The sequence below is a fragment of the Cherax quadricarinatus genome, chromosome 12, assembly GCF_038502225.1.
Source record: "Cherax quadricarinatus isolate ZL_2023a chromosome 12, ASM3850222v1, whole genome shotgun sequence".
NCBI classification, from domain to species: Eukaryota; Metazoa; Arthropoda; class Malacostraca; order Decapoda; family Parastacidae; genus Cherax; species Cherax quadricarinatus.
Genome location: NC_091303.1, coordinates 35699984 through 35721437, shown reverse-complemented (window position 1 = coordinate 35721437; position 21454 = coordinate 35699984). Strand labels below are relative to the sequence as shown.

The 21454-nt window shown below is 40.5% G+C and overlaps 1 protein-coding gene across 2 annotated transcripts in view; it reads left to right on the top strand.

Moving 5' to 3' along the window:
• LOC128686683 (protein cueball) overlaps positions 1-21454 on the top strand; it is a 210176-nt gene that overhangs the window by 187442 nt on the left and 1280 nt on the right. Inside the window, exon 8 of one of the 2 annotated variants that reach the window (XM_070084307.1) lies at positions 16772-21454. This exon is cut by the window's right edge and continues 1280 nt beyond it. In XM_070084307.1, the coding sequence (XP_069940408.1) occupies positions 16772-16882 (111 nt within the window). In that variant the 3' untranslated portion in view covers positions 16883-21454. The remainder of the gene's footprint in view (positions 1-16771) is intronic. The other variant, XM_070084308.1, reaches the window with a different exon arrangement.

Sequence of the window (21454 nt, the reverse complement as noted above, 5' to 3'; positions counted from 1 at the left end):
AAAAAATTACCACATGAAATATTAATTTTAATACACACAAACTGAAGAAGACATGCACAGTTACATGACACTTACCTTTATTGAAGATCTGGTGATGACTGATGGGATGGGAGGAGGGGAGAGTGTGGATGGTCTTAGTGTTTAGAAGGGGATTCCCCTTCCATTAGGACTTGAGGTGTCAAGTCCTTTTCCAGGGTTACTTCCTTTCTTCTTTTAATGCCACTAGGACCAGCTTGAGAGTCACTGGACCTCTGTCGCACAACATATCTGTCCAGAGAGGCCTGTACCTCTCATTCCTTTATGACTTTCCTAAAGTGTTTCACAACATTGTCAGTGTAATAGTCACCAGCACGGCTTGCAATAGCTGTGTGAGGGTGATTTTCATCCATAAAGGTTTGCACTTTAAGCCACATTGCACACATTTCCTTAATCTTTGAAGTAGGCAACTTCCTCAATTTCTCTCTCCCCTCCTCCGGAGCAGTTTCCTCAGGTCTGGCCTCTTGCTGTTGAAAAAGATCTAGCAGCTCATCAGTGGTTAGTTCTTCACTGTCCTCCTCCACCAACTCTTCCACATCCTCCCCACTAACCTAGAGTTTACCTGGAGAGTTCCGGGGGTCAACACCCCCGCGGCCCGGTCTGTGACCAGGCCTCCTGGTGGATCAGAGCCTGATCAACCAGGCTGTTGCTGCTGGCTGCACGCAAACCAATGTACGAGCCACAGCCCGGCTGGTCAGGAACCGACTTTAGGTGCTTGTCCAGTGCCAGCTGGAGCAATAGTTCCAGGCATTTTTTCCTGTTCACCTGGGTGTTAGTTGACTGTTGTGGGTCGCATCCTAGGGGACAAGATTAAGGACCACAATGGAAATAAGTTAGACAGTCCTCGATGATGCACCGACTTTCTTGGGATATCCTGGGGGGCAAACCCTCCGGGGTTAATCGTTTCTCGGTAATTGTTTCACGTTAAGCCACACCAACAACACTCTCTCCACATCTTCGAGTAATACAGCTGATGGTGGTGCAGCAGCAACAGCTGACTGTGGTGCAGCAACAGCTGACCATGGTGCAGCAGCAGCTGTGGTGCAGCAACAGCTGACCATGGTGCAGCAGCAGCTGTGGTGCAGCAACAGCTGACCATGGTGCAGCAGCAGCTGTGGTGTAGCAACAGCTGACCATGGTGCAGCAGCAGCTGTGGTGCAGCAACAGCTGACCATGGTGCAGCAGCAGCTGTGGTGCAGCAAGAGCTGACTGGTCCAATAACAGCTGACCGTGGTGCAGCATCAGCTGACTGGTCCAATAACAGCTGACCGTGGTGCAGCAACAGCTGACTGGTCCAATAACAGCTGACTGGTCCAATAACAGCTGACTGTGGTGCAGCAGCAGCTGACCGTGGTGCAGCAGCAGCTGACTGTGGTACGATAGTATTTATCGCCCCTTTTTACCACAGGGTTGGCACTAGAAGCTTTCTTTGGGCCCATGGTGGCTTATTTAGCAGTTACAAGCACTATAAATAATGGAATAATACAAAATGTATCGAATGTATGCATGCAACCAGCCACCTTGGCTTGTAAACAATGACAGCAAGGCAGGCGTTCAGGCTGGACGGACAGATTCGGGACAAGTCATATTCAGAAACAGCTGATGGTGGTGCAACAGCAGCTGATCGTGGTGCAGCAGCAGCTGACTGATCCAGCAACAGCTGACTGGTCCAGCAACAGCTGATCGTGGTGCAGCAGCAGCTGACTGATCCAGCAATAGCTGATCGTGGTGCAGCAGCAACTGACTGATCCAGCAACAGCTGACTGGTCCAGCAACAGCTGATCGTGGTGCAGCAGCAGCTAACTGATCCAGCAACAGCTGACTGGTCCAGCAACAGCTGATCGTGGTGCAGCAGCAGCTGACTGATCCAATAACAAATGACCGTGGTCCAGCAACAGCTGACTGGTCCAATAACAGCTGACTGGTCCAATAACAGCTGACCGTTGTGCAGCAGCAGCTGACTGTGGTACGATAGTATTTATCGCCACTTTTTACCACAGGGTTGGCACTAGAAGCTTTCTTTGGGCCCATGGTGGCTTATTTAGCAGTTACAAGCACTATAAATAATGGAATAATACAAAATGTATCGAATGTATGCATGCAACCAGCCACCCTGGCTTGTAAACAATGACAGCAAGGCAGGCGTTCAGGCTGGACGGACAGGTTCGGGACGAGTCATATTCAGAAACAGCTGATGGTGGTGCAACAGCAGCTGACCGTGGTGTAGCAGCAGCTGACCGTGATCCAGCAGCAGCTGAGCATGATCCAGCAACAGCTGTTCATGGTGCAGCAGCAACTGACTGGTCCAGCAACAGCTGACTGGTCCAGCAACAGCTGAACATGGTGCAGCAGCAGCTGACTGATCCAGCAACAGCTGACTGGTTCAGCAACAGCTGATCGTGGTGCAGCAGCAGCTGACTGATCCAGCAACAGCTGACTGGTCCAGCAACAGCTGATCATTGTGCAGCAGCAGCTGACTGATCCAGCAACAGCTGACTGGTCCAGCAACAGCTGAACGTGGTGCAGCAGCAACTGACTGGTCCAGCAACAGCTTATCGTGGTGTAGCAGCAGCTGACTGATCCAGCAACAGCTGACTGGTCCAGCAACAGCTGATCGTGGTGCAGCAGCAGCTGACTGATCCAGCAACAGCTGACTGATCCAGCAACAGCTGATCGTGGTGCAGCAGCAGCTGACTGATCCAGCAACAGCTGACTGGTCCAGCAACAGCTGATCGTGGTGCAGCAGCAGCTGACTGATCCAGCAACAGCTGACTGGTCCAGCAACAGCTGACCGTGGCGCAGCAGCAGCTGACTGTGGTATGATAGTATTTCTCACCCTTTTTACCACAGGGTTAGCACTAGAAGCTTTCTTGGGGCCCATGGTCACTTATTTTGCAGATGAAATCGCCAAAAACGCTGTAATAATACGAAATGTTCCGATTGTATGCTTGGATGTTACCGCGGAGGCTGGCTTGTAAACAATGCCACCGGCGGAACGTGTGAGGCTGGCTCAGGCCGCACATTAGACTCGTCTCGGACGAATAGAGTTGAGCGAGTTTTTTAGCAGTATGAGAGGCAAAATTTTAGTGATAAAATGTATCGGTATGCGGATTTAACTTTGTGATGCCAACGGTATGCGAGGGTCCACTGTATTAAGTTTTTCATAAATAAGAGTAATAGAATTTTGCAATGGGATGCAAGCAGAGGTAGCAAGTGCTGCAGGCACCAGAAAAAATTACATGAAAAATTGAATGCCACATATAGTTCTGCTTCTGCAATTACAAGTAGGTACGTATCTCACATTCTTCCTCTGACACCAGTCAACTATGTTCAACTTTTTTTTTTTTTTTTTTTTTTTTTTTTTTTTTTTTTTTTTTTTTTTTTTTTTTTTTTTTTTTTTTTTTTTTTTTTTTTTTTTTTTTTTTTTTACAATATTTTGAATAAAGATTTCATAATATGAAAGGGAAAATTAAATGACAGACTAGGAGTTAAGTAATCAAAGCAAAATTATTTCTACCGACAGGTTTCTATTTGTATTAATATTGGAGGGAGGGTGTAAAGGAGGTTTTGTGTGCGAGGGGCATGAGCATACAGTGGACCCCCGCATAACGATGGCATCACATAGCGATTTTTCCGCATACCGATTACTTTTATCGCAAAATTTTTGCCGCGCATACCGATTAAAAACCCGCTCACCGATTTTCGTCCGAGACGCGTCCAATGTGCCCTCAGCCAGCCTCACATGTGCCGCCCGTCCCATTGTTTACCAGCCAGCCTCCGCGGTAACATCCAAGCATACACTCGGAATATTTCGTATTATTACAGTATTTTCGGTGCTGTTTCTGGAAAATAAGTGACCATGGGCCCCAAGAAAGCTTCTAGTGCCAACCCTACACCTCAAAGGGTAAGAATTACTATAGAAATGAAGAAAGAGATAATTGATAAGTATGAAAGTGGAGTGCGTATAGCCGACCTAGTCAAGCTGTACAAGAAACCCCAATCAACCATCGCTACTATTGTGGGCACCAGAAAGACAATCAAGGAAGCTGTTCTTGCCAAAGGTTCAACTGTGTTTTCGAAACAAAGATCGCAAGTGATGGAAGATGTTGAGAGACTCTTATTGGTGTGGATAAATGAAAAACAGCTAGCAGGAGATAGCATCTCTCAAGCGATCATATGTGAAAAGGCTAGGAAGTTGCATGAGGATTTAATTAAAAAAATGCCTGCAACTAGTGATGATGTGAGTGAATTTAAGGCCAGCAAAGGTTGGTTTGAGAGATTTAAGAAGCGTAGTGGCATCCATAGTGTGATAAGGCATGGTGAGGCTGCCAGTTCGGACCACAAAGCGGCTGAAAAATATGTGCAGGAATTCAAGGAGTACATAGAAACTGAAGGACTGAAACCTGAACAAGTGTTTAATTGTGATGAAACAGGCCTGTTCTGGAAGAAAATGCCAAGCAGGACCTACATTACTCAGGAGGAAAAGGCACTCCCAGGACATAAGCCTATGAAAGACAGGCTTACTTTGTTGATGTGTGCCAATGCTACTGGTGATTGCAAAGTGAAGCCTTTATTAGTGTATCACTCTGAAACTCCCAGAGCGTTCAGGCAAAAGAATGTCCTCAAGGATAATTTGTGTGTGCTGTGGAGGGCAAACAGTAAGGCATGGGTCACTAGGGAATTTTTCTATAACTGGTTACACCATGCATTTGCCCCCAATGTGAAAAATTACCTAACTGAAAAGAAATTAGAACTTAAGTGCCTCCTGGTGTTAGACAATGCCCCTGGTCATCCTACAGACGTGGCAGAGCGACTTTATGGGGACATGAGCTTCATTAAGGTGAAGTTTTTGCCTCCTAATACCACGCCTCTCCTGCAGCCCATGGACCAGCAGGTTATTTCCAACTTCAAGAAACTGTACACAAAAGCTCTGTTTGAAAGGTGCTTTGTAATGACCTCAGAAACTCAACTGACTCTAAGAGAGTTTTGGAGAGATCACTTTAATATCCTCAATTGTGTAAACCTTATAGGTAAGGCTTGGGAGGAAGTGACTAAGAGGACCTTGAACTCTGCTTGGAAGAAACTGTGGCCAGAATGTGTAGACAAAAGGGATTTTGAAGGGTTTGAGGCTAACCCTGAGAATCCTGTGCCAGTTGAGGAATCCATTGTGGCATTGGGAAAGTCCTTGGGGTTGGAGGTTAGTGGGGAGGATGTGGAAGAGTTGGTGGAGGAGGACAATGAAGAACTAACCACTGATGAGCTGATAGATCAACTTCAAGAGCAAGAGGCCAGACCTGGGGAAACTGGTTCAGAGGAGGGGAGAGAGAAATTGAAGAAGTTGCCTACTACAAAGATAAAGGAAATCTGTGCTAAGTGGCTTGAAGTGCAAACCTTCATGGATGAAAATCACCCTCACACAGCTATTGCAAGCCGTGCTGGTGATTATTACACTGACAATGTTGTGAAACACTTTAGGCAAGTCATAAAGGAACGAGAGGTACAGGCCACTATGGACAGATATCTTGTGCGAAAGAAGTCCAGTGACTCTGAAGCTGGCCCTAGTGGCATTAAAAAAAGAAGGGAAGTAACCCCAGAAAAGGACTTACTACCTCAAGTCCTAATGGAAGGGGATTCCCCTTCTAAACAGTAAGAAGATAATGCTCTCCCCTCCTCCCATCCCATCAATCATCACCAGATCTTCAATAAAAGTAAGTGTCATGTAATTGTGCATGCCTTTTTCAGTTTGTGTGTATTAAAATTAACATTTCATGTGGTAAAAAAAAATTTTTTTCATACTTTTGGGCGTCTTGCACGGATTAATTTTATTTCCATTATTTCTTATGGGGAAAATTCATTCGCATAACGATTATTTCGCATAACAATTATCCCTCTTGCACGGATTAAAATCGTTAACCGGGGGTCCACTGTATTTGATAGGAGTGAATGGAGACAAATGGTTTTTAATACTTGACGTGCTGTTGGAGTGTGAGCAAAGTAACATTTATGAAGGGATTCAGGGAAATCGGCAGGCCGGACTTGAGTCCTGGAAATGGGAAGTATAGTATCTGCACTGTGAAGGAGGGGTGTTAATGTTGCAGTTTTATAACTGTAGCGTAAGCACACCTCTGGTAAGACAGTGGTGGAGTGAATGATGAAAGTTTTTCTTTTTTGGGCCACCCTGCCTTGGTGGGAATTGGCTGATGTGTTAACAAAATAAAAAATAAATTGGTAGAATTACCAACAATATTTTAAGTAAAAGGACACAAATTCAACTAATGTGACAATTATGTTTCACTCTCCAGGAGCTTCGTCAAGCCATTACAAACAATACATGGACACAAAGGGTATATATAGGCTTTGAGTGAAGGTGTAGTACAAGTAGAGGTAGTAATAGTAGTTATACATGTGGTGGAAAAGTCAGCTGGTACATGAGAAAGAAAGGTTACAAAAGCTATTGCTTGGGTAGCATATGAAATAAGTTGGGCAACTGTATAAGGATGTATTTGAGAAGGCATGTTTCAGTGTCCCTCCTCTGTTACATAACATAAGAAAGGAGGAACACTGCAGCAAGCCTGTTGGTCCAAACTGAGCATGTTCTTTTATGTAGTAGCAATTACGTGATGGCAGGGTTTACTGTTTTCAGGAGGATTCTCACTAAGACTTCAGAGATGATAAAACTGCCTTTGCTTTGTTTGTTAGAAACTGCGATTAATGCTTATTCAAGGCATTTGCGTCTGCAGAAATTGGGTTCTTTGATCACCAGTCGGGTGTCCCTGAATTTCATGAGACGATTGGTGGAATTTGGTGATGTATGCAGGCGTTGTTCAAGCTGTCGTTCCTACATGCATTAATGTGTTCATTGAGGCGTGTTTTAAGGTTTCTTGCTGTTTCACCTACGTATATCCAGTCACAGCCTCCATAGGGTTTAGTGTAAACCCCTGCATTGACTGGTTCGTGGTGCTTCGATTTTGTCCTGGTTAGACCCTTTATTGAAGTGCTGGATGTGGTGGCGACTCTAGTGTTAGCTTGTGCTAGTACTTTAGAAGTGTTCAATGCAACCTGGCTGTTGGGAAGAATTATAACTTTGCTTGGAGTGGTGTTGGTGCATGGAGAATTAATGATCTGAAGAGCTCTTTTCTTGCAGTCTTTGATGAAAAAGGAAGGAAAATGTAAATCATCAAAGACTGCAAGAAAAAAGCTTTTCAGATCATTAATTCTCCATGCACCAACACCACTCCAAACAAAGTTATACAGTGGACCCTCACCTAACGCTATTAATCCGTTCCTGAGAGCTCAGTGTTAGGCGAAATTATCGTTAGGCGAATTAATTTTCCCTATAAGAAATAATGGAAATCAAATTAATCCGTTCCTGACACCCCAAAGTATGAACAAAAAAAATTTTTACAACATGAAATATTAATTTTAATACACACAAACTGAAGAAGACATGCACAGTTACATGACACTTACCTTTATTGAAGATCTGGTGATGATTGATGGGATGGGAGGAGGGGAGAGTGTTGATGGTGTTAGTGTTTAGAAGGGGAATCCCCTTCCATTAGGACTTGAGGTGGCAAGTCCTTTTCTGGGGTTACTTCCCTTCTTCTTTTAATGCCACTAGGACCAGCTTGAGAGTCACTGGACCTCTGTCGCACAACATATCTGTCCATAGAGGCCTGTCCCTCCCGTTACTTTATGACATTCCTAAAGTGTTTCACAACATTGTCAGTGTACAGGTTGCCAACATGGCTTGCAATAGCTGTGTGAGGGTGATTTTCATCAAAAAAGGTTTGCACTTTAAGCCACATTGCACACATTTCCTTAATCTTTGAAGTAGGCAACTTCCTCAATTTCTCTATCCCCTCCTCCGAAGCAGTTTCCTCAGGTGTGGCCTCTTGCTGTTGAAGATGATCTAGCAGCTCATCAGTGGTTAGTTCTTCATTGTCCTCCTCCACCAACTCTTCCACATCCTCCCCACTAACCTCCAACCCCAAGGACTTCCCCAATGCCACAATGGATTCCTCAACTGGCATAGGATTCCCAGGGTTAGCCTCAAACCCTTCAAAATCCCTTTTGTCTACACATTCTGGCCACAGTTTCTTCCAAGCAGAGTTCAAGGTCCTCTTAGTCACTTCCTCCCAAGCCTTACCTATAAGGTTTACACAATTGAGGATATTAAAGTGATCTCTCCAAAACTCTCTTAGAGTCAGTTGAGTTTCTGAGGTCATTACAAAGCACCTTTCAAACAGAGCTTTTGTGTACAGTTTCTTGAAGTTGGAAATAACCTGCTGGTCCATGGGCTGCAGGAGAGGCGTGGTATTAGGAGGCAAAAACTTCACCTTAATGAAGCTCATGTCCCCATAAAGTCGCTCTGCCACGTCTGTAGGATGACCAGGGGCATTGTCTAACACCAGGAGGCACTTAAGTTCTAATTTCTTTTCAGTTAGGTAATTTTTCACATTGGGGGCAAATGCATGGTGTAACCAGTTATAGAAAAATTCCCTAGTGACCCATGCCTTACTGTTTGCCCTCCACAGCACACACAAATTAGCCTTGAGGACATTGTTTTTCCTGAACACTCTGGGAGTTTCAGAGTGATACACCAATAAAGGCTTCACTTTGCAATCACCACTAGCATTGGCACACATCAACAGAGTAAGCCTGTCTTTCATAGGCTTTTCCTCCTGAGTAATGTAGGTCCTGTTTGGCATTTTCCAAAACAGGCCTGTTTCGTCACAATTAAACACTTGTTCAGGTTTCAGTCTTTCACTGTCTATGTACTCCTTGAATTCCTGCACATATTTTTCAGCCGCTTTGTGGTCCGAACTGGCAGCCTCACCATGCCTTATTACACTATGTATGCCACTACGATTCTTAAATCTCTCAAACCAACCTTTGCTGGCCTTAAATTCACTCGCATCATCACTAGTTGCAGGCATTTTTCTAATTAAATTGTCATGCAACTTCCTAGCCTTTTCACATATGATCGCTTGAGAGATGCTATCTCCTGCTATCTTTTTTCGTTTATCCACACCAATAACAGTCTCTCAACATCTATCACTTGCGATGTCTGTTTCAAAAACAAAGTTGCACCTTTGGCAAGAACAGCTTCCTTGATTGCCGTTTTCTTGGCCACAATAGTAGCGATGGTTGATTGGGGTTTTGTGTACAACCTGGCCAGCTCGGAGACACCCACTCCACTTTCATACTTAGCAATGATCTCTTTCTTCATATCCATAGTAATTCTCACTCTTTTTGCTGTAGGGTTGGCACTAGAAGCTTTCTTGGGGCCCATGGTGACTTATTTTGCAGGTGTAATCACTAAAAAGGCTGTGATAATATGAAATATTCCGATTGTATGCTTGGAAGGGACCGCGGTGGCTGGCTTGTAAACACTGGCACCCAAGGAACAAGTGAGGCGGGCTCAGGACGCATGTGGATGCGACTCAAACGAACTGCGTTGAGCGAGTTTTTTAGCGCTAGCCGAGGCAAAATTTTTGCGTTAAAATGTATCGCTAGGCAGATTTAACGTTATGCAATGCGTTCGTTAGGCGAGGTTCCACTGTAATTCTTCCTAACAGCCAGGTTCCTTTGAACACTTCTGAAGTACTAGAAAAAGCTAACACTAAGAGTCGCCATCGCATCCAGCACTTCAATGAAGGATCTAACCAAGACAAAATCGAAGCACCATGAACCAGTTTGCCGGATTACCAACTTGACTTATACAAGAAAGTTCATTGAACATCGGCAAAAATCGAACATTTTCACAACTTTGATCTCAATTTCAGGGTACTTTTCATTGTGAAACCAATCAAAATCATATCTATTTCTGTAATATATCTTCCAGTCTATCAATTGAGACCAAAAAAACGAGAATACAACCATAAAAATTGTACGAAAATATACTGCTAAGGGCCGAGAAGTGAACTCTGTTATTTATGGTCCGATTTCTTTCATTTTTGGTGTACTTTAAGAAGCATCTTTCCATCATATATTGCCCAAGCTTCAATAAGGTAGCCCAACAAACAACTGAGAAAAAAATATTATTTTTTTTTTTTTTTATTATCACACCGGCCGATTCCCACCAAGGCAGGGTGGCCCGAAAAAGAAAAACTTTCACCATCATTCACTCCATCACTGTCTTGCCAGAAGGGTGCTTTACACTACAGTTTTTAAACTGCAACATTAACACCCCTCCTTCAGAGTGCAGGCACTGTACTTCCCATCTCCAGGACTCAAGTCCGGCCTGCCGGTTTCCCTGAATCCCTTCATAAATGTTACTTTGCTCACACTCCAACAGCACGTCAAGTATTAAAAACCATTTGTCTCCATTCACTCCTATCAAACACGCTCAAGCATGCCTGCTGGAAGTCCAAGCCCCTCGCACACAAAACCTCCTTTACCCCCTCCCTCCAACCCTTCCTAGGCCGACCCCTACCCCGCCTTCCTTCCACTACAGACTGATACACTCTTGAAGTCATTCTGTTTCGCTCCATTCTCTCTACATGTCCGAACCACCTCAACAACCCTTCCTCAGCCCTCTGGACAATAGTTTTGGTAATCCCGCACCTCCTCCTAACTTCCAAACTACGAATTCTCTGCATTATATTCACACCACACATTGCCCTCAGACATGACATCTCCACTGCCTCCAGCCTTCTCCTCGCTGCAACATTCATCACCCACGCTTCACACCCATATAAGAGCGTTGGTAAAACTATACTCTCATACATTCCCCTCTTTGCCTCCAAGGACAAAGTTCTTTGTCTCCACAGACTCCTAAGTGCACCACTCACTCTTTTTCCCTCATCAATTCTATGATTCACCTCATCTTTCATAGACCCATCCGCTGACACGTCCACTCCCAAATATCTGAATACGTTCACCTCCTCCATACTCTCTCCCTCCAATCTGATATTCAATCTTTCATCACCTAATCTTTTTGTTATCCTCATAACCTTACTCTTTCCTGTATTCACCTTTAATTTTCTTCTTTTGCACACCCTACCAAATTCATCCACCAATCTCTGCAACTTCTCTTCAGAATCTCCCAAGAGCACAGTGTCATCAGCAAAGAGCAGCTGTGACAACTCCCACTTTGTGTGTGATTCTTTATCTTTTAACTCCACGCCTCTTGCCAAGACCCTCGCATTTACTTCTCTTACAACCCCATCTATAAATATATTAAACAACCACGGTGACATCACACATCCTTGTCTAAGGCCTACTTTTACTGGGAAAAAATTTCCCTCTTTCCTACATACTCTAACTTGAGCCTCACTATCCTCGTAAAAACTCTTCACTGCTTTCAGTAACCTACCTCCTACACCATACACTTGCAACATCTGCCACATTGCCCCCCTATCCACCCTGTCATACGCCTTTTCCAAATCCATAAATGCCACAAAGACCTCTTTAGCCTTATCTAAATACTGTTCACTTATATGTTTCACTGTAAACACCTGGTCCACACACCCCCTACCTTTCCTAAAGCCTCCTTGTTCATCTGCTATCCTATTCTCCGTCTTACTCTTAATTCTTTCAATTATAACTCTACCATACACTTTACCAGGTACACTCAACAGACTTATCCCCCTATAATTTTTGCACTCTCTTTTATCCCCTTTGCCTTTATACAAAGGAACTATGCATGCTCTCTGCCAATCCCTAGGTACCTTACCCTCTTCCATACATTTATTAAACAATTGCACCAACCACTCCAAAACTATATCCCCACCTGCTTTTAACATTTCTATCTTTATCCCATCAATCCCGGCTGCCTTACCCCCTTTCATTTTACCTACTGCCTCACGAACTTCCCCCACACTCACAACTGGCTCTTCCTCACTCCTACAAGATGTTATTCCTCCTTGCCCTATACACGAAATCACAGCTTCCCTATCTTCATCAACATTTAACAATTCCTCAAAATATTCCTTCCATCTTCCCAATACCTCTAACTCTCCATTTAATAACTCTCCTCTCCTATTTTTAACTGACAAATCCATTTGTTCTCTAGGCTTTCTTAACTTGTTAATCTCACTCCAAAACTTTTTCTTATTTTCAACAAAATTTGTTGATAACATCTCACCCACTCTCTCATTTGCTCTCTTTTTACATTGCTTCACCACTCTCTTAACCTCTCTCTTTTTCTCCATATACTCTTCCCTCCTTGCATCACTTCTACTTTGTAAAAACTTCTCATATGCTAACTTTTTCTCCCTTACTACTCTCTTTACATCATCATTCCACCAATCGCTCCTCTTCCCTCCTGCACCCACTTTCCTGTAACCACAAACTTCTGCTGAACACTCTAACACTACATTTTTAAACCTACCCCATACCTCTTCGACCCCATTGCCTATGCTCTCATTAGCCCATCTATCCTCCAATAGCTGTTTATATCTTACCCTAACTGCCTCCTCTTTTAGTTTATAAACCTTCACCTCTCTCTTCCCTGATGCTTCTATTCTCCTTGTATCCCATCTACCTTTTACTCTCAGTGTAGCTACAACTAGAAAGTGATCTGATATATCTGTGGCCCCTCTATAAACATGTACATCCTGAAGTCTACTCAACAGTCTTTTATCTACCAATACATAATCCAACAAACTACTGTCATTTCGCCCTACATCATATCGTGTATACTTATTTATCCTCTTTTTCTTAAAATATGTATTACCTATAACTAAACCCCTTTCTATACAAAGTTCAATCAAAGGGCTCCCATTATCATTTACACCTGGCACCCCAAACTTACCTACCACACCCTCTCTAAAAGTTTCTCCTACTTTAGCATTCAAGTCCCCTACCACAATTACTCTCTCACTTGGTTCAAAGGCTCCTATACATTCACTTAACATCTCCCAAAATCTCTCTCTCTCCTCTGCATTCCTCTCTTCTCCAGGTGCATACACGCTTATTATGACCCACTTCTCGCATCCAACCTTTACTTTAATCCACATAATTCTTGAATTTACACATTCATATTCTCTTTTCTCCTTCCATAACTGATCATTTAACATTACTGCTACCCCTTCCTTTGCTCTAACTCTCTCAGATACTCCAGATTTAATCCCATTTATTTCCCCCCACTGAAACTCTCCTACCCCCTTCAGCTTTGTTTCGCTTAGGGCCAGGACATCCAACTTCTTTTCATTCATAACATCAGCAATCATCTGTTTCTTGTCATCCGCACTACATCCACGCACATTTAAGCAACCCAGTTTTATAAAGTTTTTCTTCTTCTCTTTTTTAGTAATTGTATACAGGAGAAGGGGTTACTAGCCCATTGCTCCCGGCATTTTAGTCGCCTCATACGACACGCATGGCTTACGGAGGAAAGATTCTTTTCCACTTCCCCATGGACAATAGAAGAAATAAAAAAGAACAAGAGCTATTTAGAAAAAGGAGAAAAACCTAGATGTATGTATATATATATATGCATGTGCGTGTCTGTGAAGTGTGACCAAAGTGTTAGTAGGAGTAGCAAGATATCCCTGTTATCTTAGCGTGTTTATGAGACAGAAAAAGAAACCAGCAATCCTACCATCATGCAAAACAATTACAGGTTTTTGTTTCACAGTCATCTGGCAGGACGGTAGTACTTCCCTGGGTGGTTGCTGTCTACCAACCTACTACCTTGAGAAAAAAATATTTACCAAAAATGATATATGGCAAGCCCATGCCAGGTACAGTGGAACCTCTACTTGCGAGCATGTCCACGTGTGAGTTTTTCCAAATACGAGCAGTTGATGGGTCAATTTTTGCTTCCATACGCGAGCAAAATAAGCGAGCAGACCTCAAGGCAGGTTCCTTGACACTGGTGAGGGGCTCTTACTCTTGATTTCAGGAATTGTATCTCATTTGTTTGTTGGACTATCTTATTGAAACTTGGGCAATGTACGAAGGAAAGGTGCTTTTTAACGTACACTAAAAATGAAAGAAATCTAAGCATAAATAATGGAGTTCGCTTCTCAGCAATTAGCCACCCCTTAGCGGTAATTTTGAATGGTTTTTATAGTTGTATTCTTGTTTTTTTGGTCTCATTTGATAGAATGGAAGATTTATTACATAAATTACCTTCGCGACGAAAAGTACCTTGAAATTGAGCTCAACGTAGGAGAAATGGTCCATTGCTTGGCTAAGTTTCAGAGTAAACAAATAACATCACTGTCCATTCCAATATGCAGTCATGAATGGGTTGACATTATTTACACAATTATTGCAATAAGGAATAACAGTTAATCTTATATTTTTTGTGTGAATAAAAATTACAAATTATTTATATAATAATAATAATATAATAATATAATATAATAATAATAATATAATAATATAATAATAATAATATAATAATAATAATATAATAATAGAATTGATGAGGGAAAAAAGGTGAGTGGTGCGTTGAGGTATATGTGGAGTCAAAAAACGTTATCTATGGAGGCAAAGAAGGGAATGTATGAAAGTATAGTAGTACCAACACTCTTATATGGATGGGAAGCTTGGGTGGTAAATGCAGCAGCGAGGAGACGGTTGGAGGCAGTGGAGATGTCCTGTCTAAGGGCAATGTGTGGTGTAAATATTATGCAGAAAATTCGGAGTGTGGAAATTAGGAGAAGGTGTGGAGTTAATAAAAGCATTAGTCAGAGGGCAGAAGAGGGCTTGTTGAGGTGGTTTGGTCATTTAGAGAGAATGGATCAAAGTAGAATGACATGGAAAGCATATAAATCTATAGGGGAAGGAAAGAGGGGTAGGGGTCGTCCTCGAAAGGGTTGGAAAGAGGGGGTAAAGGAGGTTTTGTGGGCGAGGGGCTTGGACTTCCAGCAAGCGTGCATGAGCGTGTTAGATAGGAGTGAATGGAGACGAATGATACTTGGGACCTGACGATCTGTTGGAGTGTGAGCAGGGTAATATTTAGTGAAGGGATTCAGGGAAACCGGTTATTTTCTTATAGTCGGACTTGAGTCCTGGAAATGGGAAGTACAATGCCTGCACTTTAAAGGAGGGGTTTGGGATATTGGCGGTTTGGAGGGATATGTTGTGTATCTTTATACGTATATGCTTCTAAACTGTTGTATTCTGAGCACCTCTGCAAAAGCAGTGATAATGTGTGAGTGTGGTGAAAGTGTTGAATGATGATGAAAGTATTTTCTTTTTGGGGATTTTCTTTCTTTTTTGGGTCACCCTGCCTCGGTGGGAGACGACCAACTTGTTGAAAAAAAAAAAAAAAAAAAATAATATGTATAATAATAATGCATATAATAATAGTAGTATAATACAATAATAATAATATAATATGTATAATAATACATACATAATAATGTACTGCATATAATAATTATAATAATAGATGGCTTCGAAAGGCCGTCACTAGATGGCAGTGTTTACCACAACAAAGAGGGAGCGGTTGTGGCTGCCTCCACCTGTTACATAATGACATATTTTATTCATTCTAGAGTATGTATCATGTTTCTGTGTTATTTATGTTGTTTGTTATGTCATATTAGATGAACTGTGATAGATAAATAAGCCGTATAGATGATATTAGCGAAATTATTCATGAAGTATTTTGCCCGCTCTCCAGATAAACTCTCGTCCACCACCGATACCGCCCATACCACTACATGAATGATAAATTTTATTCATTCTAGAGTATATATCATGTTTCTATGTTATTTATATTGTTTGTTGTGTCATATTAGATGAACTGTGATAGATAAATAAGCCGTATAGGTGATATTAGCGAAATTATTGAAGTACAGAATTCCACTGGAATGGATTAATTGCATTTCAGTTAATTTAAATGAGGAAAATTGACTGCAAACGAGCAAATCCAGTTGTGAGAAAGGCCATGGAATGGATTAAACTCGCAAGTAGAGGTTCCACTGTACTGGAAATAAGTCACTTTGACTTTTTTGGGTTATCCTAGGTTCTCTACACGTGCTGCTATGTATAGTTCCAAACTGAAACAAAATTAGCTTTTATGTTTCAGTTTTATGGTGCATTATGAGTGTATATCACAGTTAGCCCTGTCCTACACTCCGTTTTCTCTAATATAAGCCCCAGGGATAGGAGGATAGTACTTGTATCCCATATCCTCCATTGAACCGCTCGGTATTATTCCTTCTGGTGTATTTACCATGTTTTTAGGTTACGTATTTATATTGTTTAATATATCATATTAGATCAGTTGTGATGGGTAAATAAGCTGTAGTGTTGATGTTAGTATAATAAAGCATATTCCCCTGCATCATGAGACTGAGCTCATGGCAACTGACAGTGGCTTCAAAGCCACCTTATCTTTTATGGACAATGTACCGTGTATGCACTGTACACAACGAGAAGCACTTTTTTTATTTGTTGGAGCCATGGCTAGGGCTAAAAGTAAGCAGGTTATGACAATAAATGGAGAAAAAGAAATTGGAATGACTTGTGCAGCAAGTAGTGCCACCAAACAGTACCAACAGGTTGGTGTGGCAACCCTGGAAATTTGAAATTATCCTAGCTGAAATTAGTGCCAAATAACTGATGGAACCGGATGACTGATTGCTAGATTTGTGATGGCGGACCTGTACGTATAATGTTTACTGTACGTTTTTACAAAGTCAGTGGAAAAGTAAATGCTTTGACTAATTGAAGACACCAGTTTAAAGGAAAGTATTTTTCTTTATGTAAATGGAGTTTTTTGAGCAACCTTGCTATTCTGTTATCTATAATTTATTTTTTTCAACAGCCTTGTTATACTTCTGTGAAACGAGATGGGAAAGGGTACACAACTGCAGAGAAACACTTCAGCAAATATGAAGATAAGACAGGTCTGTTAGACGATTGTGAAGACATCTGAAATAAAATGTTTTTGGTATACTTTTGTGTGTGAGAAGATGGACTTGCCGAGCAGAGTGAAAAAATAGCTGTGCCATTTACAGTGTTGGTAAACTACATCAAAATTATGTTTACCCGGTATTCACTTGCAATGTGAATTCAGTTTCTTGTCAGGTAAGTAATGTGCAAATCAAAGGCTGTGATATTACCCTGCCGTTGATGAAGTTTTGATTTATTTACGTGATTATAGTACAGTATTAGGAATTTGTAGCTCATGTTGGATTCTTTACTGTACATAAATATTATTTTATTCTACAATTCAGTGTACACCATGGGAAAATAATGAAAAAAAATATTTAGTTAAAACTTTGAGCAGGTTGAACAGCATGTGTAATTATCTGCAGTAAGCATTCTTCTTTAGTAGTAAATATAGTATAACATCTCAACTGTATTTACATTTTTTATGCTTAACTCTGAGGCCAGTTAGGGTTATTTATTTAGTACTCATAAGTGCTGAAACACTTAAGAGTAATGCAGTTAAATTAACCTATTGTTGTTCTACAGCCATTACTAGTCACTTCGAAAATTTAAAGACATCTAGAAATCATGTTCATGTAATTTTTTATATTAATGAAAACTGCTTTTTAATTATAAAATTTCTTCTAGGATTAAAATGTGATTTCCATATACAGTACTTCACTGAGGTGAAATGGCAATAATAGCAGAATAACATTACAGCCTTGATATGTACTTTGCATAATAATTAATGCTCCTGGAGATGCAGTTATTAATGCATTGGCATTGAAATACTCTTCTATTTTAATGAAAGGCTTCATCTTTATTGCTTTGTGTATACATACATATACTAGTACATGGCATGCGTACATGGTGTACCGGTTCAAACACATTATAGCTGCATGCATATCACGAAATTAATACAATTTTGATGGTATATAATAACTGAAGCTAACCTTACATAGGTGGGATTAAGCAATATTTTATACATTTTGCTAGTTAGAATAAATTGCTTAGTAATTTTGTTCAAAATTAAACAACTGTAAACCAGGGTGCGATTGTGTAGCTAGTGAAGTTCCATAAGGATCATTGTTGTGCCCAACATTGTTCCTAGAGTGTACTGTATTAATGACCTGATTACAGGAATTAGCTCCTACACTTGTTGGTAGATGATGCCAAACTAATGAGAATACAAATGAAAGAGTATGAAAGAAAGTGGCTGGAAGACTTGGATAGACTAAAAAAAAAATGGTCAAATAAATAATTACAAGAATTTAACCTGATTAGCACAATATTTGTGAAGTTGGGAGACAGGTGAAGGAGACCAAAAAAAAAGTACCAACTGGGAAGAGAAAAATCATAAAAACAGTTAAAGGAAAAAGTCTGGGAGTAGTAGGTACCCAAACTTGCTCCTTGAAGTGCATATAATCAACGCTATTAAGAGCACAGGTTAAGCCTACAAACAAGTATGTCACTCCAGGACCTAGACAAATATTCATTTAGCACACATCTTACCTCATAAGTGCAAACAATCCTGAGTATGCACTGTTCATGTGTAATCCTTCTCTAGTAAAATGTGAAGTGAAAGTACAAAGAAGTTCTTCAAGACTGGTGCTTGAGTTAAGGGGAATGAGATATGAAGAAAGAATACAAGAGGTAGGTCTTATGTCACTGGAGGAATAAAGAACAAGAGGGATTATTACTATAATAATAATAGTGTACTCTTGGGGCACAGATAGTAGACAAGGATACACTCTTTACTAAGGAAGTAACGAGAACAAAAGTAACCAGCTTTCATGAACAGATGTAGTATAGGAGCTAAGTCAAATGTAGGAACTGGCCTTGTGGCCTGTTGAAGTTGGGTTGTAATGCAATCATAACCGACTCAAGGATTTTGTGTTTATAAAAATGACTTGTTCTTTATATATTGAAAGTTGTCTCAAAGTTAGTATGGTTATGACTTGTTTAGCATACCCTAAAACTGCTGAACTCTTGTGCATGTTTGTCCAATTATTTTCAAGGAAGATTAATTTAGAGGTTATCTGATACACATCAAAATGATGGTCACTTGATGAAATTCTCTTTATTTAATTTAAAAACTACACATATTGAGAATAAATGTTTATTACAGTATAGTAACATGAACGAGGTATGTATTAGTCATATATGAGTTTGTTCTTTTTTCGGGATTCAGTGGCCTATTGGTAAAAGTAGATTATTTGTTTTGAGTTAAGCATCTGGCATCCTTGACCTTGGCTAATGCCCCACCTTCATCATCCCTCCCCATTATTCAACCAGGCCCCTCTCGAGGAAGGTACCTTGAGTCCGGTGAGGAGCTTTTTATCCATGGAACTGGATTTATCTGACCCTTCCTTGGATCAGTCTTGAATGCCTTCCATTCCCCAGGTGTTATATGATCTTTGCAAGTTTAGCACTTCCCCAGATTAAAATAACATGATCAGGTGCACACAAAAACCTTCATTACTACCTCTCCACACATTATGCCTAACCACCTAATACCCTCACCATAAGTGTTAGGTTGAATATCATATATAAGGGTTGTACAAGATACAAGTGGGAGTGAGAAAGGCACTCTTACAACTGCTGCCATGCAGTGTTGTGTTATGTTGTGCCAGGGTGAGAGAGCGGTAACATTATTAATGCTGTCCTACAATGTTGTCAGATGCAAAATAGTTACGACTGCTTTTGTGAAAAGGGGTCATAAGATGAGAGCATTATACCATGGAGTGTATAGGGTTATGTTCCTAGAGCTCACTCATTCTTGAAAACTTATTTAAAGCATTACACTGTTCTATTTATAGTATATGTCAATAAAGGGACATCTAATAACATATATAGGTTTAGCACTTTTTGATGATGATGATAATAATAATAACACATATAGTTTTTCAGGTATCAAAACAATTAAAATTAATATTTTACCATGGTACATATAAGGTAATGCTGTAGTGGCTCAAATCATACAAGTATTATGTTTCAAGGCACCAAAGCATTTACAAACTTTATAAACACTTAAATTAATATTTTATAAAAATTAAAAACACTATACATAATGCAGAACACTTCAGTGTCTTCACCTCTTTCTTAGTTGGCATTTTGAACACAGGTTGGCAGTAAAATTACCACAACTTATGCTGGGTAGCTAACAGGTTGCTAAGAATTCTTAATATACCAGATTGTCAGCAGATTTTGCTGCAAGTCTGAAAATTCAGTGTAGGTGTTAATTTCATGGATTTGGAAGTCCAGAAATTCTTAAGTTAGGAAGTTGTTGGTTGAGGTACTATTGTATACTCGTGCATAAAATGCAGTGCCTGTATCCAGGAATATACACACAATCTTTATATCAAAATGGCTGTGATCTACCTGGAAAAAACTGCTGCTTTGTTTTAAATGGGAAATTACAATACTATCTGTTATAAGGGTCATTAGAAATTTAACAATTGCAGCATTTTTTTCCTCCAATAGTGGCATCTCCATAGAAAAACTTCTGAAGGTATTTTCAAAGTTTTTTTCTGTGGGTGTGCTTCTGATTATTTTATTATAACCTAATTTATTTCTTCACATATTTATACAGGAGGGCCCCATTTGTATGGTTCTTAGGTTTCCAACCCTGTGTGATAAGCAAAAATCACTGTTGGGTGGAATGCCTGGTACTGTGTTTACATTATCATATAATAAGTGCTCAATACAGCTAGGCATAAAAAGCAGATAAAAAGTAAAATAAATACAGCCTCTCCTCACTTAATGATAGGGTTCTGTTCCTAAGAGTAGGTCAGTAAGCGAATTAGTCGTTAAGCAAGGAGCATACTGTACTGGTAGAAGCTTTGTGTCAACCATCTTTAGATATTTTTTTTAAAGTTACCTTTCCATCATATATAACATTTCTAGTATATTTTTAAATGCTTGTAAAGTAGTGTACTATCTACTATAATAAACAGAATAGCAGAAATCAGCTCTAATATTCATTGCTTAGGTTTGCATAATGGTTGGAGAGCTGATCGTAAATATGAGTGGTCAGTAAACAAGTACGTCGCTAAGTGAGGATAGGCTGTACACAATACATACAGTACTTAACTTAAAATACAGCACTGGTTGCCCTTCCCTTACACAACTGTTTAACAAAAATGACAGAAAAGTGCTGAAAGTACTGAACATAATGAATAATGGCTCAGTTGAAAGCCACTGTAAATGTGAAATGCCGAAAAGAGGGTGCCGGATATGTGGGGCCCTCCAGTATATCAAATACTGTATTATGTTCTTAAAATGTAAAATACAATGTAAAACCAATTCAGTAATCAAATTTTAAATAAGCTATAAGAATGAGGTAATTATGCAACAGACGGCTGAAATAAGTACGAGTTTAACAGTTGTATACACAGTTGTATCCATGTGCACACAGTACGAATATTCTGTAGATAAATGTGCTGTTGCATAAAGCTTGTGTTCTACACTTCTATGCCAAAAAATTGGTATATTATTTTGTGTACATTGTCTTCCCATTTATGATCAGCTTCACATCTTCAATGTACTGTATAGTACACGTAAAGATGATCAGTTA